This window comes from Drosophila tropicalis, unplaced genomic scaffold, assembly GCF_018151085.1.
Source record: "Drosophila tropicalis isolate 14030-0801.00 unplaced genomic scaffold, ASM1815108v1 contig_593, whole genome shotgun sequence".
NCBI classification, from domain to species: domain Eukaryota; kingdom Metazoa; phylum Arthropoda; class Insecta; order Diptera; family Drosophilidae; genus Drosophila; species Drosophila tropicalis.
The window spans coordinates 19,638,756-19,665,660 of NW_027173070.1; the positions used below are offsets into that span (position 1 = coordinate 19,638,756).

The following is a 26,905-nucleotide window of genomic DNA, read 5'->3' on the forward strand; positions in this document are numbered from 1 at the left end:
GTTTCACCCATGGTTTTAATCGGTTGTGATTTAAATTGTTCAACGTCGCTGTTATAAATGTACAAATGTATGTGTACACACATATACATACATACGTATATATGTACATACATACATTTCATCTATTTACATCTCATTACAAACATCATAAATATATAAAAATATGCTAATTTAAGAAAAACATATACATATGTACATCAATTGACTGCTATTAAAAATAAACGATAATTAAACATGATAATTGCGTATTTAAGCTGACTTCGATATATGTATGTATGTATGTGATTGTGGTGTATTTGCAATATTTTGAAAACAAAAAACGAAAACTAGTTTTATGCATGTATTTTATGTGCAATAAATAATATTTGTGTGTGTACATATGTACATACATACAGAGAAAGAGAGATACATACATACATATATAAAATAATGTGAGCAAATCTAAAAACAAAAACTTAAAAACAACTACATCAATGTATGTACATCAGTCGTACATCACACCCAAGATCTCTTGAGATATTTCAAAACCCTGTGCTAAACTTAAATATTCAGCGAATTGTGAATAGTGTTTCGAGTTAAAAAAACACACAAAATATACCGTGAACGCGTCAACGGGTCAAAACACTGATTTTTCCCACTACTAATGGCCAAAAAATAACAAACTTACGGTTCTCACAATTTGCATAGCAGAAACGAATACACGAATTGTATTTGTTATGGTCGAAGTGGTTTAAAGAGACTATGCGTTGACCTTGTCCATCCACACGTTACCCAGTTTAATTAATTAATACCACAAAAAACATAATTAACCAAAAAGTACATTAATTTCAAAAAAGACAGTGACGATAGGTTTTTGTGTGTGTGTGTGTGTTTTAAATAGTGATTTGAGAGTTACAACACAGACGAAAGTAATATAAGCCATACATATGTATGTATGTATGTTCTAACTCTAATTAACAAAACATCAACTAATTAAACAGTGTAGTTAATTGAAAAATGTAAAGAGAGCAAAGAGAAATCGCTTTCTTCCCGCTTCAGCGATCCTTGGCATCTCGCATAACATGTCTATACGACGATGCTATTCGAATATTGTATACTTTTCTAGTGATTGTGATTTAGATACACATTTGTTTAAATAGTATAAATGCATGAGACATTGGGCGTCTTTTTTAAAAGTAAACTTTTAATTACCATGCGCATCTATTGAACACTTATTTTTGACATTTATTTGCATTTAAATCAAGCCATAAAATGTTAAACACAAAAGACCTATGATTAAAACACAAATTGGTTTCAGTGCGAATGATCGGTCAAAGATTTCAAATTCCAATATATAAAGAGTGATATCTTTGAGTGGTCCCCCATATTGAATCGGGCAACTAATCATCGAGAACTATTCGTAATTTTTAGAAAAATGCTGTTAAATTGATTATACGCCTAGTTGGCTTGTTTGTTTATACATACTAATATTGTTTTATTGTGTTTCTGTAAGTTTTCAATCGTTTGAAGCCACGTCAATAGTTATTTAAAGTTAAACTCAGAAAGTGGACGAATCTATATAATATTAGTTTTTGGATTGTTCAACTATTTTAATATATGTTAAATGGTCTCACCTTTTGGCTTGGTCCAGTTCAGTTTTCAGTTGATCTGCATATGTATATTGCAATATAATGTATACACACTTCGAAATATATATAGTGTGTATCTATGTGTGTGTGTGTGTGTGTGTATGTATATGCAATGGCCCAGATTTTTTTTTTTTTTTTCAACTCAACTTTGATGGCCGCGTTGCTTTTATTTTGTTTTATGAAAGCCCAATCAATCCGTAAAAAGTCTCGACAAAATTGGTACTTTAGGTGCAACAACTTAGGCAGGCATATCGGGTAAATTTGTGGTAGTTCAGATTGTCTCAACAAATTGGTAACTACAAATTTGGAATATCTTGTATGTAAGGAGAGTGTTGCAATTTTGGCTCTTAGATAGTAGGCCAGCCATCTATTCATTGAGTAGTCACAAGATAAATGTGATTAAAACCTATTTGAATTATTATTAAGCATTAACTATTTATTTCGTTTTGCAGTTCACGACAGCACTGAAACAGTTACATTCAAAGCTTACTGTTCGCAATCATCATGGCCTTTCTTCTGGCCCATAGAAGACAGCATAATATTGGCACGCGGTTAGCTTTATTCCTAATGCTCCTATGGATCGGTGGGGGTGCCTTGGCAGCAGGCGCTACTGGAGCACAGCGTCCTGTGAATGCTAATGCGAATCCACGTTTGCCCCGAACAAGTGCCAGCCAACTCAATAGTGGCAGCAGCGCCACTACCACCTTCAAACTAGCTGCCAAAACATTAAACGCAACTCGCAATGGAAACTTGCGCACAAGGTAAGGGTTTGTGATTTTGCATTATATGGTTTATTTGTATATGTATGTACATATGTATGTTCACATGCTACATAAGTTTATTGTTATTTACATAGACAATACATACATACATATATGTTTATTTGTATATAATATACATACATACATAGAGGGAGATATGCATTTGTATTGTGGCTAAAACACATGCATTTGTGTAAAATCCGTCGATCAAAGAAAAAGATTACGCGGACAAACTGGTTTTTTTTTGTTTTTTTGCACAGCGGCTAACTGTATACCGCTCACAAACGATCTTGTGAACCACACACACACACACACACACAAACATACATATATATGAAGGTATCTAAAAGATATATAAGATATAATATATCTTGCAAATATGTATGTATGTATATTATATACAAACATAGAGAAATGCATTTAGTTATAATGCACAAATATGCATTTGTATGTATGTATGTATATACATATAATCGATTTGTATATACATTCCAATATCAAAAACATTCATCCACATACATATGTAGATACATTTGTACATAAATATATATGTATGTATGTATGTACATCCATTCGTACTATGTATGTATGCCGACTTCGAAGTCGAAACGAAGTTATTGAAAAAGTGAATTTGAAGCAAAAATAGAAAAATTTAACAAACTAAGAGTGGGTCGATGGCTGGCTGGCTGGCTGGCTCGTTGGTTGGTTGGTTGGTTGGTGGTTTGGTGGAAAACCGGTCTACTGGGAAATGGTCAAATCGAGCCTTACTTCGTTGTTGTCTATGGCAACTTTTGTTGAAAGTGAATGTGATGCAAATACATAATTAAATATGTGCACAATGGTGGGGCTAGTATTATACATAATATATATATTTTGTTTATATGCCTATATAAAAAATTATACAAATAATATTATAGATATTACATAAATAGCTACATTAGTCTCTCTGCATATAATATATGCATTGCATTTACTATACATACATATGTATATTGGCGTATATACATAGGTTTCTATGTATGTATGTGTATGTAAGGTTATTTAGATACCAAGGTTTCATGACAGATTCTTGAATTGCGCCAATAGAAGTTAAGTTTATCGCCGTCCCCTCCCCACCCACTCACAAGTCACTCATTACTTTTCTTCTTCAATTATCAAAAGAAATAAAACTTTGTTTTAATTACGCAAGAAGTTGAGCGTGAAATGGGCAGTAAACCAACAAATTAAATTTAAACTAACTTAATTTTTTTTCTCTGGTTTTTTTTTTTCCAACGTTTTAATGCCAAAATTATGTAAACAAGCGGCTAAGTCGACTCGCGTAGGAGTATATAAAAAATAAGTATATGTATTTATAAGTCGTATTCTTTTGACTCACGAGCTTAAAAGCATTTTTCCACTCAATCTCATACGAGCACGTATAATATATTAGTAATCATTATTAAAGAAATGCGGCAACAATCCTATGGGCGATGTCGATTACTCAATAGACAATTTGAAAGTAGACTTTGTGTAGACGATGGCCAAAACAACAAAATAGTTTAACTCTCTAAAACATTTTTTTTCTTTCCTTAAATTCCAAACTCTGAAAAGTTGTTGCCCCTTCAAGATCTAGGCGAGTGATTCGAAGCAATTCGAACTATTTGATCGAAACTTATACAACAAATTTGGTGCTCCTAATCAGCGTTTATCAATGATTTTTGTTTCGTTATAGGGAACAACAGTTGCTTAATATATTTGAAATAATAATTACCACATTGGAGGGGAAACTAAAACGTATTGATAATCTGGACAGATCAGTCGAACTTATAATGCGACATATGGAAATTTTGGATAATCGTGTGGCTGATAATATAGTGAAAACCGAAGCGGTTATATCTAAACTCTTAAGTTTAGATACAAGGCTTTCGAACGATGGACGAGTATTGCCACAAGCCACAACCATTCCCGACAGTACATCGGGAGGCAAGAGACCAAATGACTCTCACAGCCCTCACAATTCGTCGGGTTATTTGCTTGAGAATCAACTTATTCAACTGGATCAAAAGGTCAGCGACATTGATTCGAAACTTGAAGTGCTAAAAACTCAAATCGATAATAACCTATTGCAAGGAGATGACTTTAATGTCGAAGCTAGTGAGAAAAAGCCAATTACCATGAATGTAATTGAGATTACAAAGGCCATGAACACCGAGGCAATGGCCCATGTGTCCACGGAATTGAATGAACTTCGCGACTCAACAGACAGTATTGATAAAAAATTACAATTTCACATAAACATTGTATCGGAAAATATTGGACGAATGCTGCGCATGATACATGACATACACTTTGCTGTGGTGGATCATCCAGAGCAAATAAACGGATTCAATGTGACCACAACGGTTCCACCTCCAATCAAATCAAGTAAAATTGATGCACTTGTGAAACAAATGCGTCCCATGGTTTCGGTATCTGAAAAAATGGATGAAGTCTGGGATGTTGTTGTGGGCACAAAGTCCACCGTTGACAATCTTTTGCCCAAATCGGATGCCCTTCTTTCACAAACGCAGCGTCAGGAGCGTGCAATCGGCGAAATTCATCAAGATTTGAAGGCGAAAACAAATTTAATTATTAACAATTTGGATATGGTTGAGAGACGCTTGAAGAAACAAGAAGATGACGTCCAGATCTTGGCACAACGGCCAGGACATTCGGAGCTGTTAATGGATCCAACGATTGATCGTTTGGTTGAATACGATCCAAACAGGTAAATAATTACGCAGATTATTCTAGTTTTGCATTTACCCTATTGCTTGTGTTTGCTTCTATCAAAAGATACTCTGTCTATGAGGACACTTTGGCTGAGGTAAATACGCAAGCCACTCCAGCTTTTCCGCCTGCACAATCGTTTGCAGTTCCACCCACATCGCCTATGCCAATTACAAACAACACAGCCACAGAAGATATAACACCAAATCCAAATCAGAATAGCACATCGGCCACGAATATTGGCAGTGTGCTTGGCTTTATGTTTAATGTCACTTTACCCTCGGCGACAACGGTGCCTTCTTCTAATCCAGCACCCACAAAGTCCATCGTACGCAAAGGCGGCATCATCTTTCCAAGTGTTAAGAATAAGCCGGCAGTTGTCAACAACACATTCACCAGTGACATTTTGACCCTCAAAGATGTGAAGGTAAGTGAAGAATACTTTTAAACCCCTTTCTTTTTAAAGTTCCAATCATGATCTTAATCCATAAGGGCTTTTACTTTTTACATAGATTTTTTTTATTTATTACACAATACATAAAAATCACGTTATGACTATTTCTATACGACCGTGAGAAACTTCTGCTGTAGATTTAAGAAGTTGCCCTTAAGTAAAAATTAATTTGTTATCAAAAGTTGCTAAAAATTCGTTTTTTAATCGACGGTTTCTAGTTTGTTCAATAGTAAAGGTATGTCAGCTACGATAAAATATTTTAGTCCGAGCTAAAATGAGATTCATGGAATGTCTAAGAAGGTTGTTCAATTGTTTCTATGTCAGCTATAAGATACTTATGATAGTGCATACAAAATGATAACTTCGAACTAAATTAATACATATATGGTTCTAGAAGTGATGTAGAAATCATAGAAATCACAAGGAAATAATAGTCAATCGGTATTTAAATTGCACAACTCCAAAGAAATTTAAAGTTCATCCCTGAGTGTATTCTTTTGACAGGAGCATGTGTGACTTGTACCAAGTTTCTCCATATTTGGTAGTACTTCAACTGGTGATATTAGTCGCGTGCTCCACTCTTTAAATAACGCGACATGATAGCAGTAAATGTGTTGCGGCAGTAGGTGGTTTTCGGCAAATTTCCGTGCATTTGTAATAATTTCCTTTGCTCGTCCATCATTCTCCCTGGCCCAAGTGATCTTCTCAATTAGATCACTTAGGTCTCGTTTGATGGGAATATAATGCTTGTAGGGTTCCAATTTGCTATAGAAATGCTCATAGTAATGAGATTCCTGTTTTAGAACCAAAGAACCACCGGCTAGTAAATAGGGGAAGCGATAAGCAGCAACAGCTCCATCAATATTCAGTTGGTATTTATACTGAAAGTAATAATAAATTTAATTGAACTATTTGTTACTCTTATAATAATAAACATACCCTAAAAAACTCCATAAACGAAATGTGAGGTACTTTTGGCCCATATTTCTTTTCCTCATCTCGGAAAAAGAAGAAATTTGTAATGGACGCGTTTATAAAATCTGGATGTTTGCGTGCTAAATCAATTAGGTTTAGTCTTTCGCGTCGTGAATCCCTGCCACGAAAGAAACCCTTTTCCTCCTTATCCGACCATGGAATATCAGTTTGTTGCACCGACAACATATCCAACATAACCCTTCCCATGTTCTCCAATGTGGATTCGGTTATGTCATACGTGGGCAATGTAATATCATAGCTATCGTCACTGCCACACCACGAAAAGATGGGATACGGACCAGAAGTGCGTTGCTGGCCCCCTTTCTTTGAAAGAGGCCAATCGCCGAGATTCATATAGAACTCCATATCGGGTAAGGTAACTACCCGAAGTAATGCCGAAAGTGTTGCATCCATAAACATTTTAAATCCGGTATATTTCCCGTAGCAAGTTCTATAAACCTGTTGTTCCTTAACCACATAGTGGCAGAGCGAAATACTTTCAGGGGCATTATAGCGTTTCAAAAGATTATCCCGAATGGCACTAAAATTCACACGCTTAAAAGAGTGTAGGTCCCATGCCATTTGCTTATCCTCAGAGAAATTGGGACATTTGTTGTTCAGGAGCCAGAGCTTAGTGTCTTGAGGGCAATGGCAGCGTTCCGAGTACGCTCTTTTCGGCACTTTGTAAGGTGATTGGGCCACATTTGTTGAATTGTATAGCACATGGATTTCCATCTGATCACACCAATCGGCAATGGTGTATCTCACTATAATGGAGCCATCCTCGCGATCAATGAAATTCACATTGGATCGGCACTTCCCATGCGGAGAATTTCCAGTTATCTGCACATTGAAGTTTCTGTAAGCCACGGCCTCCAATCTGTTAAAAAATTTAGAGATTAGATAAACTCTTCCTGAATCTGGTCATTGTACCATTTTGACCGAACCTTTTGCCAGTCTCATCGACTGCGTGAATAAAGAAATACCGTGCTGGCAACACAATCTCATCAGGTTGGAGTCCCGGCCCCCAAACAAGTGTTCTCTTTACATCAACTTCACATACCGCCAATCTAGCAAATAATATGATTGTTAAATGCAATTGCCACAGATTCCACGGCATTCTGCAATAACTATTTACATGGATATAAACTAAGCTCCAAATTTTGTTGAAACGCAAAGTTCCTTTTTTTTTGTTTATACCCTCCCCCACCAAACTATCGAGAGTATCGATGTTTTTTCCATCGTTGGAAAATGCATCCAGTGGTGCCAAATAAAGCTGTTAACTGTTTTTAGCTGGAAAATAATTCGATTTGTTACACTTAGTCCCTTTTTTTTAGTCCGTAAAATATTTTTCGCGAAAAACATGTCAGTCTGCTTTAGAATATTTCATATTTATTTTTATAATGTTAACTCTAACTTTAAAACACCCAGAATTCCCGCTTTCCACATTGAGTAATAATAAAAAACAGATTTGACGGGAAAAAAGCGGAATTGGCACCACTGACTCCTTCTTATAATGCCAACATTCTTTCTAGTATTTTATCTGAACAAAAATAATACCAAGAAAATACCACAACATTATTCTACAGAACGGAATGAGACGGAACAAATGAATTTGAAACACCACGGATTGTAACGGATTATTTGACTTTAAATACTAAAATAATTAGAACAGATTTAAAAAGACTTAAAACAATTATGTTTTATATAAGAAGTGTGAAGAATTTGAAGCTGGTTTAAGCAAATAATATACTTTTAAATAATTACAGGGTTTCTCTTGTGTGGATCTGTTAAACGCTGGCATGAAGCAATCTGGTGTGTTTTATCTACAAATTCGGGGAACAACCTATTGGTTCCTGAAAGTTTTTTGTGAACAGGAAATAGCTGACGGAGGCTGGACGGTAAAGTCCCTATTCATATAATAGACTGAATCTGTATTTAATTACTATTCTATGATACAGGTCATACAAAGACGTGATGACTTTGGAGAGCCAAGAGAAAACTTCAACCGCGATTGGGCAGACTATAAAAATGGATTTGGAGAACCAGGAAAAGAGTTTTGGTTGGGAAACGAAAACATCTATATGCTGACAAATAATGAAGAATATGCTCTTAGAGTAGAATTGGAAGACTTTGAGGGAAACAAACGGTATGTTAAATGAGGAAAAGAAGAGTAGGATGATATAATTATTTTTAATTCAATGGCACTTGTTCCTTTCCAATTTAAAGGTATGCACAGTATTCACATTTTAAGATTCACTCAGAGTCTGATTATTATAAACTCGAGATCGACGGTTATGAAGGAAATGCAGGAGATTCGCTAAATGATCCATGGTACGGTTCAAACAATAGTCCATTTTCGACATACAACAAGGATAATGACAGGAGCTCACTTAATTGTGCAAGCATGTTAAAGGTAAATACAAACCGTTTTGCAATTTGTATGTCTATATTTCTAATGACTTATGATTTCGTTTTGCTTTTTTTTTAGGGCGGCTGGTGGTGGAAGTCCTGTGGTCGTGGTCTTAACGGACTATATCTTCATGACCCGCAGGACTTGACAGCTCGACAGGGAATTGTATGGTTTCGCTGGCGTGGTTGGGACTACACATTAAAAAAGGCCACTATGATGATACGTCCACGGATGCCTCAGCCGCAGTCTATGTCGGTAGCGACGATCGCCTAACCATCAATATATAACGAGTTTAGTTAATGGGAGAATCGATGCTCCGCTAGGTTATTAGCATCCTTCATAATTACATAACAATAGTAAATTTTTTTGCATTAAATCACACTGTAATATTAATTTCTTATGTTTACACATATTAACTTATGTTTAATTGTTTATTTAGATTATTTAATAGACAGATAATTTTCCTGTTATCAGACTCCATTCTACATACATATGTACATAAAAATCACAATCGAAACAAAAATTCAAAAAAAAAAAAAAAAAAAACTATCCTAGTGCTAGCCAATCTGTAAAATAGATGAATGCTGAAGTTAATTGTGTTTAACGCAATATTATACAAAGAGTGTGTATCTGAGCGTCTGCACAAGTCTGACAATAAATGTTTGTCTTTTTTTGTTCCACACATTTTGAACTTGATTTATTTAATCCTACTAATCTGGCTCTGAAGTTGTACATAATGGGGCAATAATGTTTGATATAAACCAATTGATCCAATGATACAACATAGATTTATAATCATCCAAGACTCTTTTTATTTTAGTTGTTTCCATTCATATTAATGAAACTCGTAACCTTTTACATTATAATTGCACTTTTGCCTTATTCCAGGACTCTTCAACAATTTGTTCCACATACTGTTCTACCATGCTATCTATAATTAGTTGAAGAACTTCATTTTCATTGCAGTGAAATGTATCCCACTGCTGATCCTCATCAAAGAGTTCTTGAATAATTATTTTTTCAATATGATCCCGTTTGCCTCTATTTGCATAGATAAGGTGGGATTGACTTCGATTCGACGACTTCATCTCCATGGTTAGAGCATAACGTACATCCTTATATATAGAATTTTGTATAGAACGAAGTCGGTTCGGCGGGTTGTAAAGCGAGAGAGAATTGTGAAAGTTACATGGATCTCGCTTATTTAAAATATCCTTATGCTCATCCACCCATTCTTGACAAATCTCTAGAACAATACGTTCGTAAATATTTGTAATTTTTTCACTCATCACGGATGGCAGTGGATCTCCTTTATCGTTCACATAATCTGATCATAAAATAATATGTTATTTAATTAAACTGATATGAAATGAAATATAATATTCAGTTGTATTTATACCTGTATTCGAAAGTTTGCAAAATAGTTCATGAGAACGACGATATGTAAGACATCTGATACGCTCCTCAGATGGAAAAATCGTTGTCATAGGACTTCCTGGAGCTGGAGGCACATATGGCGGCGGTGGTTTGTTCGGTATTTCTCTAATGTACATGGAATTAATTGCATTACCATTTTCGACGATTTTCTAAAAATTTTGAACAATGAGTTATTAAAAATTTCTTGATTTGGAATTCATTTAACTAAGAATTAAAATTATGTTTAAGCCAAGCGACAATCAAAGTTATAATAACAGACGGTAGGATAATTTGGATAATACAAAAGTCAACATTTTACTTTACATACACAGCAAGTATTGCACTTGCAAGGGTAAATATATCGCCATTCTCCCATTCTAAATAACTTTATGTCTTATTCATCTGAGTCAACATTTTGTGTATATGTTTGTTTTTTAGTGGGTATGCGTAATGGAAGCTTGAAACAAACTGGATCTGGCTAAGTATTAGCTACGTCTAAATACCAAACCTATTAGGTTTTGCTCTATTAGTCTTTGCAAATAGAAGATAACGTAGCATGTGATAAGACGACTGGTTGAATGCCTAATTTAATTTTTCAATCTGCTTCTTCTCCACATTCCTTAAAAAAGACCATATAGATAACAGTATCTTAAGTTTAGCGTCTTACACAGAATTGGTTTTATATTAATAAGGTCAATCGTCGATGTGATTGATATTACAAATAACCAACAGTTTGAAAGAATATTAAATTAATTACCTCTGTCTGGGAATATTGTAGATATTTTTCTTGTTCAGAAGCTCTCGCATTGTGGCATATTGGTTGATCCACACTTATGAGCCTAGATTTATAACTCGGCTCTAACATTAATTTAACTTGATCGCTTTCGAGACAAACTTCGGCAACAACATTAATTTTTGGTTCCCCATTCCTGTTGTCTTGTAAGTTTTTCAAAGATTCTAAAACTGTTGGCAAAATATGCAAATTGGGGGTACAATCCTTCATCTGCTTAGCATTAACTCTTAAGTACTTTAAATTCAACATTGACTCGGCGTGAAGTGTTTTAAAGGATATCGCAGCTGCAACATATTCAATCATTTCACAGAAAAATGTTTCACCAAATTTAATACGCTGAAGTATTATAAAATCCTTTGATTCTAAAATTGTTATTTTCAATTGTTTGTCGTTTTGTGCATTTAATTTCAATGCACGTAAGTCCTTGATATCTCTCTTTAAATGTGGTTTCAACTGGCGCAGGACATTCAGATTCATTTTGCCCGATTGTGAGCTGCTACACTTATTTGAAACTGCATAGGCCGTAAATGCGTGGGTTAATGTGACTTTTGCTTCCTGATAAATTTCCTTAAAGTCATTTCTGCATAGTTTATACCATTTGTTTGACTCGAATTGTTCAATATTCTGCATTGTTAGACGCTTCCAAAGTTTGTTTAATTTTGCTCCCGTTGTATAGACATATTCAACATTTGTGGCATTTTCATCTTCGTTTAAATATATTAAACTATTGTCTATATACTTCAGTAGTCGTAACATTCGGTGGTGCATTCTTTCTGGTTTCTTTTTCAATTCCTGCAATTGCAGCGATAATGGTAGCTGATTTAAACTGATTTGTCTTTCCAACGATAATGCTTCAATTTTGGAAGACTTTGAATTTTCATCGACTTTGCTGCGATTGCTGGACGTGTTTTCCGTTTGACTTTGCATGGAGGACGTTTCGGAGCTTTGTTCATTAGATTTAAATAATCTATAAACAAGGAAAATGAAAATAATGATCATTGATTGATAGTAGCGATATTTAGCATCCGATTTTAAAATTTACCTTTTCATCTCTTTCAGATCCTTTTCCATTTTGATCAAAATGCTTCGTTGTTTCTTTTTTTGTTGCTGAAACTTGAAATTTAAGCCCCTTTGATTTCAGTCGCTCTTTCTGCAATTCCAGCCATGCAATTTTGCTTTTTGCCCGATCTACCAGTAGCTTCTCGCGGATTTTCAAAAGTAGCTTCAGCTGTTCCGCTTTAGTTATCTCACTATTAGTTAATTGTTCACTCTAAAAATATTGATAATTAATTGTGGTACTAGAAAAATGTTTTTTTAAATGAATTCTAAAACTTACTAAATCAAAACTGGATTGTGTAATTATATCAAAATTATCATAATTTGCAGACTTATTTGTTCTTGTGGTGATTAGGTGAGATGATTCCTTTTTTTCGAGTCCATTAAATTCTTGATTCTTTGATGGTGGCGATTCCGACTTCTTATCGCTAGCAAATAATTGAGCTGGTGACAAATTTAGAAATTCCAATTCATTCGAATCTTTTGCTGCTTGTGCACTTTTGAAGTCGTTGGACTGTTCACTGTTAGAGACTTTATTTGATGAGCCTTCAAATATAAAAGAAATTTTAATATCCATAGAATGCTTATGATATGATATTTACTTACCCAAAGAGTTGTTATCGTTACGATTGACGGAAGCATTGGATCTCCTGCATTTTAGTTTTTCATTAATTTCAATAACGTTTTGCAAACGCTGATTGAAATCGGCAAGAAGCTTTGCTAAGCTTGTGTGCGATTCAGTTTCGTCCAGACTTGTTTCAGTCTTCCTCTGTAGAACTGCCGCATTGCTCGGCTGTGGCTCAGTTCTATGAGAGGAAGATTGATGCCAAGAGCCATTCAAAATGGAACTGGACACTGTCGTCTCATCTTCTTCAGTTTCTTGGGTCAGCATTTCTGTGTTCTGTGATATCAGCATTTCATTAACTTCCTCGAAGTGTCTCGACGAAATGGAGTTGTTATCTGAGTTTTGCGATAATTTTTCACTCTGATTACATCCTGTTGTTGATTTGGATTCTGAAATATTCAGGGATAAACCTTTGTCTTCTAGAAATTCATTATTCATATTACATCGTAGAAAAGTTTTAAGCTTGCGCTGAACGGCTGTTATGAAATTATATGGATATATTGTGGATGGACTCGATTTTAACCGAAATGGTAATCTGAGATCTTGGGAGTTAGCTTCTTGAACATGTTGCTTAATCAAATGTAAATATTTAAGCCTTGATTTATTAACAAAAGATTTGAAAATCAATTGCTTAAGAGGTGAATGGGAATGGGAAAATTTCTTTTTGTTGCTGGTAATGGATATTGCTGATGGACCCGACCAACAGCAGCTCTTTTCACTTTTATTTGACTTAGAAAATAAATTACTTCGATTTGATTCAGTATTGGCTGCAGTGCTTCTAAAGGAATTATTTGACGCATCATCTAATTTTAAGTTAAAGGCATTGTCGCAATTATAATTCTGAATAATAGGATATTGAGAAATGGTCATTAAGGGTTTGGAATTTTGCTCTTTAGTTCTCTTATGCTTTAAGTTTTGCGAAAGTATCTTTTTGGATTCTTGATCCAACTGCTTAAGGCGTCCTTTAATTTCATTTCTTTTGTTTGACATTCTTTCGTTGTGTATACATCGATTACAACTTTTGGTTTCATTTACTTGACTCAAACGAGCAAAGACCTTTGAAGAATTAATTATTTTTCCATTTTTTTTGTAATCTTGAATATTTTCGCTCTCCGATTTCCATTTATTTTCATAGTTTCTTTTGTTCATTTTGATGTGACAATTTGTCAACCAAGATGATTTCGTGGATGCGTAAATAATATGTATTAGGTAATGAAACCGGGTTGATATCTGCAATAAATTTACATTATTCATGATAAAGATTCATTTGTATTGCCATATGTAGGGGCGTCTATTGTCTTGGACGATTCCCAATTCGACACGTGCAAGTGTGAACCATAAAAGATTGGGAAATACGCCGGAAGTTTTAATGGCACCCCTTTTGGAAACTTGTTAGATGCATAGAATTGGAATTAAAATTGTATGACTTGAAACAAAATAAATACCATGAAACTTTAATTATAGACTTCTAATTCCAATTGACAAAGTTTTTGGGTCATGATCAAAGAATATAAAAGCCTTTTAGCAGATGTATTTTAAGGAACGGCATTTATATAGGCGATCAATAGCTAGATCCATTTGAATAATGCCATAAAACTAATCGGCCTCTTTAGATAATCGATTTTCATTATCATTTTATGATTGATTTCTAAATTGAGCTGATATTTGATCATGAATTTAAAGCAATCGTTGAGCTTTAAAACTACTACCAACTGGACATGTATCTTGTATCTTTAGCTGACAAGATGCGCCTAACTAGTTGGGCTCCCAGTGTTCTTTGTTTTTTTTTTTTTATTTTTAGTTTCAACAACCTGTAGCAAAACGTAGATTGGGTGGTTTTCAAAATGCCCTTGAGGCTAAAATTCATTAATGTTTAGAAACTTTTCTATTTAATTTTTTCTGACGTATGCTACATCTGTCATTTTTTCTTCATATCCACTTAAGCACTAACACAAAATCAAAACTTATACTTATTCACTTATGCGAATTCTTTCATGTTGCCGACCTTAGGACATTTTTTTCAACTTACTGTGTGTGTATGTATGTGTTAAAAGAACAACAGCTTGTTGTTGTACCCAATGGTATAAGATAATGAACTAAAACGTGCTTAATTGATTTAACATGTCCGTGAAAATCGTTTTATTTTTGTTACACTGTTTTTTTCAGCAAATTGCATTTACACACATGTGTTCAACAAAAAAAAAACACAACTACTATTGTTTACCTTCTATGAGAACTAGTTCATTTAAGAATTAAGTTCAACTGAACTTGAAAATACAGTGGACCCTCTTAGTTAAACGCCTGTATAAAAAACACATTTTTTGGATAAAAAAAGATTCGCATATACCAAAAAGAGACGCATTAATTTAGTTCACTTTGATTTACATATATGGGAATTATATTCGTTGACCGAGGGTCCGCTGTGTCTTCTTACTTTGCACTGCGTAGTGTGACCGTAATGTGGATAATAACAAATGGGTAGTCTACAAAAATAAAATTAATTGTATACTATTGTTAAATTGAATGAATAATTGTTTTTTGAAATGAAAGTTTTCAGTTATTGCACAAGTTCCATTCCTAACACTTTTATAGGAATGGAACCTGTGCATAGGGCTGTACGTTTTACTTTTGCGATTAATCGTTTGCAGTAATCGTTCTATTACAACAATCTTATCATCACTAGTTTTTTTGCTTTCGTCGACAAATAGGATGATACGCTACAATGGGATAGGATATTTTTGAATTTGTAACTGAATAATGAATAAAACGATAAAATGGACATAGACGATTGTTTTTATAGTAAGTATGAGTCAAGTTCTCCGTTGAAAAATTGCGTGTTTTGTGTATATACATATTTATAAATCGCCTTGCATGCACATTTACCCACACTCATGCATACGCCTGGATCATTCTGTCAAAACGCATCTATGTATGTATGTATGTATGTATGAATGAAATGCGTACAAACGTGTGTATGTATGTATGTGCAAAAATATTTGCCCAAATTTTTCGCTTTTGCAAATGCTAGTTAATAAAACTAGGTAAAGGTAAAACTCAAGGTAATAAAAAGCCGATCAAAGCCACCTTTCCATTTCATATACAGATACAAATATGTATGTATGTATATGTGTATGTGGGCCGCCTACATATGGATGTTATGTTTGTAATGCATTTGTATGGAATCCTTTCACTTTAGCCAAAAAGTAGTTCAAATGTAAAAGGTAACTAAAAACCTTTTAACTTAATGGAACTGTTATGATTGTTCTTTATCAGCTTCTACCTAAAAAGATAACGCAACTATAGGGTAATAATACTTGTGACGATTGAAAACAAAAACAACATGGTGTTATAAAGAGAGGGAGAGAGAGAGAGAGAAATATTTGTGTAGAAAGGGCTTCAAAACATGCTTATTAGTCTGAGCATTGAATATAATTTACCGTCTGTATGAATGAGTCATCAGCCGTGTGAAGATTTGGCAAGAGATTAATCTAACCGAATTAACCATTAAAATCTTATTTTACAGATGATTTATCATTATTGGTGGATTCCCAGAATGATTATGGAATTACCAGTAATGCCTTGGATGAATTAATTGATTCTACAGTATCGAATTTAGATTCTTCGTTGGACTTAAATACGTTTATACCACAACCACCACAGCAGGCTTCTGTGCTCCAGCAGAGTAAACATTTTTTTCCCGATTTGTATCAAACGTCGTTGCCGACAACAAATCATGACTTGGATTTCAGCCTCGATGGAATGTCGCCATTTTCCTCTCCCACATCGACGGTAGAACGCACTTCGTCAACATCATCTGGCGAGGGTCCAGAGAATTTCGATGATTTTCTTAACTTTCTCAATGATGACAACAACAAATTGGCCTGCGATAGTCTGCTGGAGGACTTTAAACAAGAGCGTAATACTCCATCTCCTACTGGAAGCTATAGCAGTTCCACCGGTAGCTCGACTGGTAGCTCAACAAGTGGAGTCCACAGTGATATCTCGGATACTCCTCAAATTAAATCTCTTGATTACATAGACATTGAGTCGGCTACACATCACACTCAATTTAGACCTCTGCAGCAAAACCATCAAGAATCAAGCATTTTAATTAACAAACCCATACTTTTGACCGCGGACTCTGCATCAGTTTTACCCAAAACTATCACAACGAATGCTCAGCAAACAAATCCGAAAAATAATATATGCTTATCCTCAAAGACAGCTAAACTGATCCCAGTATCCACCGTCCTACCTGCTTCGGCTGCTGCTGGCTGTATCAATGTATCAGCCCAATCCCAATTTAAAGCCCAAAAATCCAATTCAAATTCCAAACCGATATCAGTTGAAGCATCAACGGCGTCGAGTAGCGCTAAGCCAAAAACCATATTCTTATCGGCTCAGGACTACAAGGCATTGTTGCAAAAGATGAACTCAAATAGCGCTAAGGGGGCTAAAATTGATGGCTCTGTCAACACACATGCCCCTAAAATCGTCATGAAGAATTTTAATGGCAAAATAATTGGAACATCTAGCTCAGTAGATCAGTCGGCTCGTATTATCAAGACTCATGAATCGGCAACACCTCTGCCCAACATTGGGCGAGTAAATACTATCCCTTTGCCAGCAGCAACAACAACTAACTCCAATAAAAGGTTTAAAGGCATGATCGATGAAAAGATGTACAAGAAACAGCAGCGTATGATAAAAAATCGGGAATCTGCCTCACTATCACGTAAAAAGAAGAAGGAATACGTAGTGTCCTTGGAGAGTCAAATTAATAAGCTTGAAAAGGAGAACTACACGCTGAAAGGGGTAAGTTAAAATCGGCTTGAATAGTATATCCCTTCCACAAACTACAAATAGATGTAATGTGTGAAATGAGTGAAGTTTGCCCCCTAAAGTATGCAAGGGACAGGTATTAATTGTATTCAAAAACTCGTTAATTTAAATGTCTTGCAATTTTATGATTGTCTTTAACCAATGCTTGAATTAAGGATTTTATTTTATCCACCCGACATTCTAAAATTTTAAAAATCAATTTTTTCGACTCTTATTGCATACTTTACGGGGCAAAATACCACAAATTCACAGTCCCCCATCCATCACTGGTAAGGCTTATAAATAATTTGTATATTGGCGAAGACGAAACTAAAATCAGTCTAAATTAGTCTGATGTGTATTTAAATAAGTTTGCTAATGTTGTATTTCAATTTTTTAAGAACAGTCATTATAATATAGTGCTTGATTTTGTTTACTACAGGAAAATGGAACGCTGCGAAATCAACTTGTTGCTTTTGCAAGGACCTGCAGATGCCGCAATGGAAACGCCAGCGAATTTGTACTCAATTCCTTGAATGCAGCCGTTAAAGTTGAACAGCAAGAACATGTGAAAATTGCACCAAAACCAAGGTGCTCCAGCCATCGAATGAATGCCACCACAGTGAAGAAGAATGTGGCAGTCCTTTTTGCAATGGCCTTTATGGTCACCCTTAATGCGGGCAACTTTCAGTCGTATCTAAACAACCAATTGATGGAGGAGGATGGCGTACTGCAGGAAACCATTGCGCCGGAGGTATCATCAACAGGTCGGCGATTGCTTTGGGTTGAAACCGAAGAGGAATACAATGAAAATTTAAATCGAAGCAAACGTCAACTAGACGAATTGGTGGTGCCACCTCTACATTTTCTGCATCCGACTAAACGCAGTAATACCATAAATGACCAAGGATCGAAGAACTATAGCATCAAAAACAATTTAAATAATAATGCAATAACCCAACCACCGCCTTTAGTGTATCCTACGGTACCGAAATGCAATGGCAATTGTAGTAAATCAAATTCTATTGGAAATCAAACCGAATACACACGAATTGCGGACAATTTAAAAAAATGGGCTAACGGAAACGATTACTTTAACTTGAGCATGAATTCAAACTTTGGCAATGAACCGGATAAACACAATCCACACGGCTTTAAATTATCAAGAGATTATCTGGAATTTAAACCAGATATCGAACGACATCAAGGCAAACGGAAGAGATATATGGAATACAGCGATTACTCAACGGATATGGAAAAAGGCAACAAGGAAAAAGAAACAATGGAAACCAATAGAAGTGGTGAAACATTCAACAATAAAACTAAAAACATTCCACTATTTAATGTCATTAAACGTCAAGACGATACATTGTATGTGCTTTCATTTAATATGGATCACATAATGCTACCGGCCTCTAGTTACAACAAAGGTAAACGGCCAAAAATGTCGCTGCTGCTCCCAACGGGAGATCACACACCCAGCGGGGACATTATGCTTATGCAGGTCGACTGTGAGGTGTTCAACACAAAAGAGCTGGAGTTGAAATCCCATATGATACCGCCACAGCTACGGTCGAATTTTTCAAAATGGCATCAGCCAAACATGACAAGATTCACGCAAACAGAGGAGAGTTCAACGGCGTTCAACGAAACAGACAATAATAAGCTGTTTGACAAACTGCCCAAGAAATATGAGAAGCCTCGCGTGCGTACTTTCTTTATGATGGGCCCCAAAAATCAGGCCGCAGCTGCAGCATCGCAGGAGAAGCCTCGCTTAGTTAAATTCAACAGCAGTATGATCAATAATAGTAGCAGCAGCATTAAAGGGCCTGCTTCAGCCAGCTTTAATGACCAAAAACGCGAAACTGTTCAATTCAAACAAAACCCTTAAAGGGTATTGCCAGGAATTTGGTTTGAATAATTTCTAGTAGCCCTTCACACTTTTGGCACTTGCAATATATAACTCACCCCTCCCTTTATGTTAAAGAAAAGTTTTATTTACATGGCATGCCCAAGTTTAAGATAACATTTTTTCATGTATATATACATATATATACCTTTATATGTTTTTATTGGCATAATCTAGTTGTAGTTCAAATTATTCATTTATATTGTAAAATATTTTTTTAAATCTTATCAAATCTGGTATCTAGATACTTTATAAAAAGTAAACAGAAATCAGATTGCAATTTCGTGTTTCTATATTTCTGATTTTGAGTCTAACAAAACCTGATTAATGGCGGTTTTGTTGACGCCACGTGCAATTTCTAAATAATTGGCCAACTCTTGACCTTTTTTGTTTTTTGAAGCGTTTTCAAATTGTTATCAAACACTTTTCCAGCATTTTTGAATAAAGCCTTTAGAAATATTCCCCTACAAAAATTATATTGTTGTTATTGTGTTAGAAGATAAATGGAGTATGTACATATGTATGTATGCACATATATCTGTCATGGATGAACTAAGAAGAAGCCAAGTGAATGTTTTCTTATCAGCGGACATGACCCATCGTACTGATTAGGAATGTGGGTGCATACACGAATGCACATACATACATACATATGTATGTATGTACGTACATACATAAATATGTATATACAAATATATATATTTAATTGTATACATTATTTTTTTTTAAATGTAATGCAAAGATATTAAGGACAAAATGAAAATTGTATTTATGTATATGAACTAAAGTAAAGCGCGAACTAAATTAAGTGGTTTTTGGTGAAACAAATGGATTTATTATTTTGTACATGCCGTTAACTGTTAGAGTATACGAAATATTATCCATCGTTTACTTATTGATAAAAATAGATAAGGATAAGAAAGAACCTTTGAGATTTTCTCTTAAGTTAGTAATATTTTGGACAAGTATTTATTTTTAAACAAACGAAACGAATTCCATTTTTCAACAGCGATCGCTTAGCAGATATATGTATGTATGTACATACATAGGCATCAAGTTAACGGTTAACTATTTGGAGTTGCCACACCTAAATTGTTTTAAATAGTTTGGATTAGTTTAAAACGTTGTTGAAATTTTTGTCTGCCTGAATAGCTTGTGCGCATATGTATGTATATGTATGTATGTACACCTGTGGCTTAGTGCAAACCTGATTTTGCCAACGCATTGTACACAGACACGCCTGGATTTATATCTATGGCTGTATAAGTCTCTTTGTGTGCGTGTGAGTGTGTGTGTGTGTGTGTAGTGAAGAAACGAAGTTAACATGATCTGTTAACATTTTTAACAGCAATTTTTAACAGTCTCGATTGAGAAAAAGACGAGAAAAGACGACGCGTTGCTGTTTCGCGAATAGATAATAATTTGTTTATTAAAAAAGAAAATAACAAAAACCACACACCTTTTTAAGTCTTAAAAAATTAATGAGAAAAAGAAGAAACACAACTTATGTGTGCAAGATAGTTAAAAGCAAAAGGCAGTTAAAATATCTTATAAGAAGTGATCGAGTGTGTGTATGTGTGAGTGAGTGAGTGTGTGTGTGTGTGTGTGTGTGCGTGTATTACTAATAAGTTGCAAGTGTATATATATAGTACACCTGTTGAAAACCAAGATTGGTGAGTTTTTTACAATTCTACCTATATACCACTCTATATGTAATGAGTCTTCATGCATGCAAGGCTGTGTGGTTGGGAAGTTTCGATTGTGGCTTATACTTTTTATTAATATATGTATGTATGTACATACATACATACATATGTATTTTTAAATGCTCGCCTCTATGTGTATGTGTTTGTATGTATATGCATATACATAAAGGGAAATACATACCTACGCAGTGCTAATTTTCTAATAAAACAACAAAATGCAAACATATTAATGTGTTAATAATTGCAGTTGTGTATGTATGCGATGCAATCTAATCCGCAACTTAAAACGTGCATAAGAAGTAAAAGTGTAAATGATCATGTATGGTACATATGTATGTACATTCATACAAATGGGTGTGTGTGAGTCTCTGTTGGGAAATATTAATTTTCTGTGTTTAGATCGCGATTTGCCAATTAATTCATTAATTTCTTTTTTTTTGCACTAAATTTTTTGTACATACATATGTATGCTTAAATTAAAATTCATACTGGAAGGGGCGGGGTTACGCCTGTTTTGTATCAGTATGTATGACACTTTAAGAGTGTCACACTCAGCAATTGTACATGTATATATATGTATGTATGTATTTGTAAATGCACATATACATATATTAATGTTAAAACACAATCGTATTCATGTTATGTATGTATATGTGCGTGTGTGTGTGTGTGTGGTACAATCTGATGTTTACGGTTGTGTTGTGACTCCGACTCTCTCTTCTCTTCTCGATCAATTCACTTCCATACCATTGCACTGTGGTCCATAAAACTGAATTTTAACGACAAAATTCCAAATTGAAAAGTTGAGAATTAATGGTGGAGTGGAATTAAAAAGATTGGAATGGAACTCTCTTTAAAAATTATAATAGTCGAATAATTGAAGTAGACCTTACAAGAAATTTTTTTTAAATAATAGTATCAATTGGAATTCAAAATATGTCAATTTATTGTTTAAAGTTATAACGAAAGTTATACGTATTGATATTTAAATAAGAGCATTGCTCTAATTTGTCTACCATAGTTAATAAAAAAGCTCTTTATTAAAATATTTTTGAATGAAACACATTAACTCGTTTATTACTATTAACATATTTCGACCAACAATTAGTTGACCATGACCCACAGTGCATATTGTGCAGGGGCGAGTCACAGAGTCACAGTCACTTGCCTTGAATACTTTGACTTTAATTTCAACTCGAAAGTGTGCTGATTTTGTGAATTTACAGACGCAAAAAGCATACAAATCATTAGAAGAATAATTAGTATTTTCTTCTTCTTCTCCTGCTTCGGTTTCTCGTTGAAATTGTATGTTATAGAAACGTCGTAATTTCTGAACAGATAAATATACTTATATATAGTATATACATATGTATGTATGTATGTATGTATGTATGTATGTTTGCTATAAATCTACTCAAATATGGACACACACATGCATGAGGAACAACAACCAGTTTGCTACTACATATTTGCTGATTGATAAATGTACACTTCTATTGCATTATTTACATACTTAAAAATGCACAATAAAAAATGAACCTATGGTCGGTCGGTTGGTACGTAGGGGATAAGTCTACAAACACACCTCGATCGATGTAATCTTAAAAAAAAAACTGATATTGCGCCTTGTCCCACATTAACTACCTGAGCCACTCGCTCCCTTAATCAAATATTGTGTATAGGTGAGCAAAACAACAAGTGTAGGAGGCATAGAAATAGATTGTTTAGTTAGCTAGTTACTTAGTTACTGATTAATTGTACACCAAGAGATTAAACTTATTATTGTCAATGTAGAAGAAGGATATAATATATACAAAGTTTCCCAATTTTATATTTATCTCTTTTTTTTTTTGGAAATCCAGGCCATGACTGGGGATGATTCACCTTTACCCAAAGAACAAAGGTTTTTTTTATATATTTTCCACAAACTTTGTTTCAAAATCGTTTGATTACACATCCATGTACATATGTATGTACATACATACATATGAGCACATTTAGTTTCCATTATTTATCTTAATGGCTTCCGATGATCAAACGTGGTATTTATCGATTTATTGAATTTTTATCAAAATTATATGACTTCAAAATATCAATTGATATTCCGATTGATTGGTCAATATGGCTTATTAGGCTTTAATGCATTTCATTATTGAGTGTCAACCGATCCAGCCCAGCGTATACAATCATTTGCAGATATGTTCATATGTGGGTGAGAATCCATCAAACGCAACAATTAATCATTATTTATATGCCCACTTAAGACCTTGATTAAACTTAAGTAGTAGGCATCCTCAATCAGATTTAGGCCACTTCTGTATAACATCTTAAGCATAATTCAAATTGTTTTTTATTATTCTAGCCATGCTGCGGCATTCAATGCTATAGAAAGCCGTTTCATATCTACATATATATCCACACTTTTCGACGATTGTCATTTCAAAACAGTATGCCATATATCCCTAATAAGCAGACGGCAATATGATTAGCAGCAGTAAAATGAACAGCAACACATCGCTGGATAATACATCCGATCAAGACTATACGGAATTCCTTAACGAATACTTACTGCAAACGAATTCTACAAGCAATGAGCCGGAAATACATTATGAAGGTCAGTTAAACTATTTGATTTATGAAGCTTATCGTTATTTACAAGCTGAAAAAAATTTATATCTTTAGATGGTGAGATGGAGGCCGAATGGCTGGTTGCCGCCGGATATCCAGAATTAACCAAGCCGTTTGAGCAAGTGAGTCCATATTTGGAATACAAAAACATAAATTCTGACGAAATTCTTAATCAAAAAAATTGTAATACAGGGATTTGAGCTGCGTGCAACTGATCTGGAACCTGTGCTGGCTACACTATCGAAGCCCCATGCCGAAGTAATCAAGCATCGTGTACGAGCTCTCAATCAAACAGTCAGAGGACGCACAAAGAGTCGATTCAAGCGGAAACCAGATATACGCGATGTCTTTCGAGACTTTGATGTAAGTGAAAATATTCGATGAGAAACTAAAAATCATTGTTTAATATTTTCCAATCTCCAATAGGAATCAAGCACGGGAACGCGTTCGCGAAGTGCTACGCCAGATTCCTTGGATTCCATACACGGAGACGAAGTTTGGGGCAATGCTTCTATGTAGGTTTGAGTTTCCAGTAGCTGAAGAAGTCGATTGACTAATGAATTTATATTCTCAGACCCAGCTTTGTCAGCATTTTTGATAACAGCAACGGCAATGATAATGCTGGTACACACACCACGCTTGGAAAGCACTTGAAACAAAAACTTCGTAGGACACCTAGCGCTCCATTAAAGAGTTCCACATCGACGGACATATTTCGGGGATCGCATGTACGTTGCGATCTGCCCATGTATTCGGCCGATGGTATTGAACTTCTTGGATTTTCGCGAATTGGTACTCTACATGCACCGCGCAATCGTTCTGGCTCAGATCCATCCTGTTCCGTCGGGTGAGTTTATCATAGTCGTAATTTCTGTATCAATATAATTAATTCTAATCTAATTTCTCATGTAGACGCGCACGGGGACAGCTGATGCAGGACTCGCAAAGTGAAAATAATACTTCATCCAGCGACTCTAGTGACGAATGCCTTTCAAATTCGGCTCACACCTCTGGTTCGCCCGAAAAGATACTTAACAAAATGCATATAGACTCTCAATCTCAGAGTCTTCAAAACTCTCCTCTGTCACGCGATGGTGTTAGCTTTGAAAGTATGTGTCGTGAGACAACATCTAGTCAGAATGGCGTAGACACACTGGATGGTGGCGATATTTCGCTCGTGTGTTTCTCCGACATTGATACAATAAACGAAACCGATTTGAAACGTCTACAGCCAATTTTCTGGCTTGAGCTGGCCACGATCTTTGATCGCAATCAAGTGTCACTGGACAAACGAAAACCTTTTAAACGTCGTCGCAAAGAAGAGGGTAGTCTATTTGGTGTATCTCTAAACGCACTCATACGTCGAGATCAGCAGGTAACCGGAAAAGATTCCACGCTAGTCCCACGGTTTCTTGAGGAGCTGCTTGCCGAATTGATGAAACGCGGTGCCAGGGAAGAGGGAATCTTACGTGTTGCTGGGCACAAACAAAAGGTAAGCTTATCACTGGCATTAACACTGCAATTCACTTGCTACAAATATTAACATTTTTGTGTTTTACTTATGCTGGCAGACTGAAATACTTTACAACGAATTAGAATCAAGCTTTTATCAAAAGCCAGAGAAGGTGGCACATCTTCTCGGAACTGCAACAGTTCATGAACTCAGCGCACTGCTTAAGCGCTGGCTACGTGAACTTCCTCAACCATTGCTTACGAATGAACTAATACAGCTTTTCTATCAATGCCACAAGCTTCCGGCTGCAGATCAAACACGCGCGCTGTCGATTGTATGTCAAATGCTGCCACACGAAAATCGAAACACATTGCGTTCCCTTCTGCGATTTCTCAATCATATAATTGATTTGAAAGACATAAATAAGATGAATTTGCATAATGTATCTACCATAATCGCCCCATCATTCTTCCCACCACGATACATACATCCAATGGATAAGAATAGTATTGAGGAGCAGGTGAAAATGGCTGCGCAATGCTGTCGCTTGACTAACATGTTAATATCTCGAGGCGAGAATCTTTTTCTGGTACCGAATAATTTCATTAAGGAATCGCGTTTCAATAAGGCGCGAATGGTATGGTCTCGCCGAATTTTAATAGTATTTTTTTTTCAATTTTACCAACGTGTTTTGTATTTCTTGTTGCAGGGAAAACGAGGATTGCACCGACGTCACAATCCAATACCAATATCAATACCATCATTAGTCTATCCAGTACCGACAAATCCGAATGCGAACGAGAATCCCAGTAAGCGTGATGCCCCAAACAATGATACCGGAGTGAATTGTGAGCCACATCAGTCCATTAACCCAAGTCATGTGCATCGTTTTGTTATCTAAGATATATAAAAGCCGAATGCGTTACCTGTTCGAATTCGGATTGTAAATGGTGCCTATTATTTTTGAATTTAAATATATATCTTTAAGTTTATATTAATATTAGTTCTGTTCCAAAAAAGCACACATTTGAAAAAGCTTTAGTTAAAAATATTACAAAAAAAAAAAAAAAAAAAGAAATCGTGTTTAACATATTCCTAAGAGTACGATTGTTTCGTTAAAGGTGCATATTGAATGAAAATGAAAACACACAAATCAAAAGTCAAAATTTTTTTGTTATATTTAGGTTTAGTTACTGGTTTTAACGTTAATTTTTTTTATATTGAAAATTAAAATTTGGATCACAAATAAAGAGAGACATACAATTAAAATTTATATTTGATATATTTGAGTTATAATTTCGGTAAATTAAATTGATGTTGTGTTGAAGGGGAAAGCTTATTCAAAACTAAAATTATTTTTTCTTTTCTGCTCTTTTAAATTTACCCGCTTTAGGGATGTACATTACAACCGTTTAATTTTAAACCACTTTTATTCATCAATCTGGCAACTTTATCACTTTGAGCTAAATTAATCTCGTTGAGTTAACATGGCTCGCTGTGGGTTAACAGGGGCTCTCTT

General features: G+C 35.0%; 4 protein-coding genes and 1 long non-coding RNA gene across 8 annotated transcripts; 3 read left to right on the forward strand and 2 right to left on the reverse strand.

Moving 5' to 3' along the window:
* LOC137577097 (uncharacterized) lies at nt 1-9,663 on the forward strand. Of its 2 annotated transcripts, none has more exons than XM_068290477.1 (8): nt 1-67; nt 2,081-2,389; nt 4,101-5,135; nt 5,204-5,564; nt 8,336-8,467; nt 8,528-8,715; nt 8,796-8,982; nt 9,058-9,663. In XM_068290477.1, the coding sequence occupies exons 2-8, from the start codon at nt 2,133-2,135 to the stop codon at nt 9,250-9,252; spliced, it is 2,355 nt and encodes a 784-aa protein (XP_068146578.1). In that variant the 5' UTR covers nt 1-67; nt 2,081-2,132; the 3' UTR covers nt 9,253-9,663. The 2 variants fall into 2 exon arrangements, with proteins under 2 accessions (XP_068146578.1, XP_068146579.1); XM_068290478.1 differs by lacking the exon at nt 1-67 and adding an exon at nt 88-103.
* Nucleotides 5,633-7,781, reverse strand: LOC137576399 (protein O-glucosyltransferase 2-like). Its single transcript, XM_068289490.1, has 3 exons — nt 7,514-7,781; nt 6,531-7,446; nt 5,633-6,472 (listed from the first exon to the last, which is right to left on the reverse strand). The coding sequence occupies exons 1-3, from the start codon at nt 7,684-7,686 to the stop codon at nt 6,062-6,064; spliced, it is 1,500 nt and encodes a 499-aa protein (XP_068145591.1). The 5' UTR covers nt 7,687-7,781; the 3' UTR covers nt 5,633-6,061.
* Nucleotides 9,664-9,768: 105 nt separating the features above from the next.
* LOC137577098 (uncharacterized) lies at nt 9,769-15,087 on the reverse strand. 3 transcript variants are annotated; one of them, XR_011032364.1, is made up of 7 exons: nt 14,899-15,087; nt 12,851-13,285; nt 12,525-12,790; nt 12,231-12,458; nt 11,153-12,155; nt 10,379-10,565; nt 9,769-10,306 (listed from the first exon to the last, which is right to left on the reverse strand). It is a non-coding gene; the product is annotated as an uncharacterized lncRNA (long non-coding RNA). The 3 variants fall into 3 exon arrangements; XR_011032363.1 differs by having other exon boundaries at nt 12,851-13,288; XR_011032362.1 differs by having other exon boundaries at nt 12,851-13,258; nt 14,899-15,086.
* A 465-nt stretch (nt 15,088-15,552) lies between these two features.
* Nucleotides 15,553-20,072, forward strand: Atf6 (bZIP_ATF6 domain-containing protein ATf6). Its single transcript, XM_068288535.1, has 3 exons — nt 15,553-15,668; nt 16,393-17,684; nt 18,133-20,072. The coding sequence occupies exons 1-3, from the start codon at nt 15,644-15,646 to the stop codon at nt 19,579-19,581; spliced, it is 2,766 nt and encodes a 921-aa protein (XP_068144636.1). The 5' UTR covers nt 15,553-15,643; the 3' UTR covers nt 19,582-20,072.
* An 881-nt stretch (nt 20,073-20,953) lies between these two features.
* On the forward strand, nt 20,954-26,655 carry conu (Rho GTPase-activating protein conundrum). The gene is made up of 9 exons (XM_068288537.1): nt 20,954-21,272; nt 23,668-23,919; nt 23,988-24,055; nt 24,126-24,296; nt 24,360-24,448; nt 24,508-24,780; nt 24,846-25,425; nt 25,505-26,023; nt 26,096-26,655. The coding sequence occupies exons 2-9, from the start codon at nt 23,787-23,789 to the stop codon at nt 26,285-26,287; spliced, it is 2,025 nt and encodes a 674-aa protein (XP_068144638.1). The 5' UTR covers nt 20,954-21,272; nt 23,668-23,786; the 3' UTR covers nt 26,288-26,655.
* The last annotated feature ends 250 nt before the right edge of the window (nt 26,656-26,905 follow it).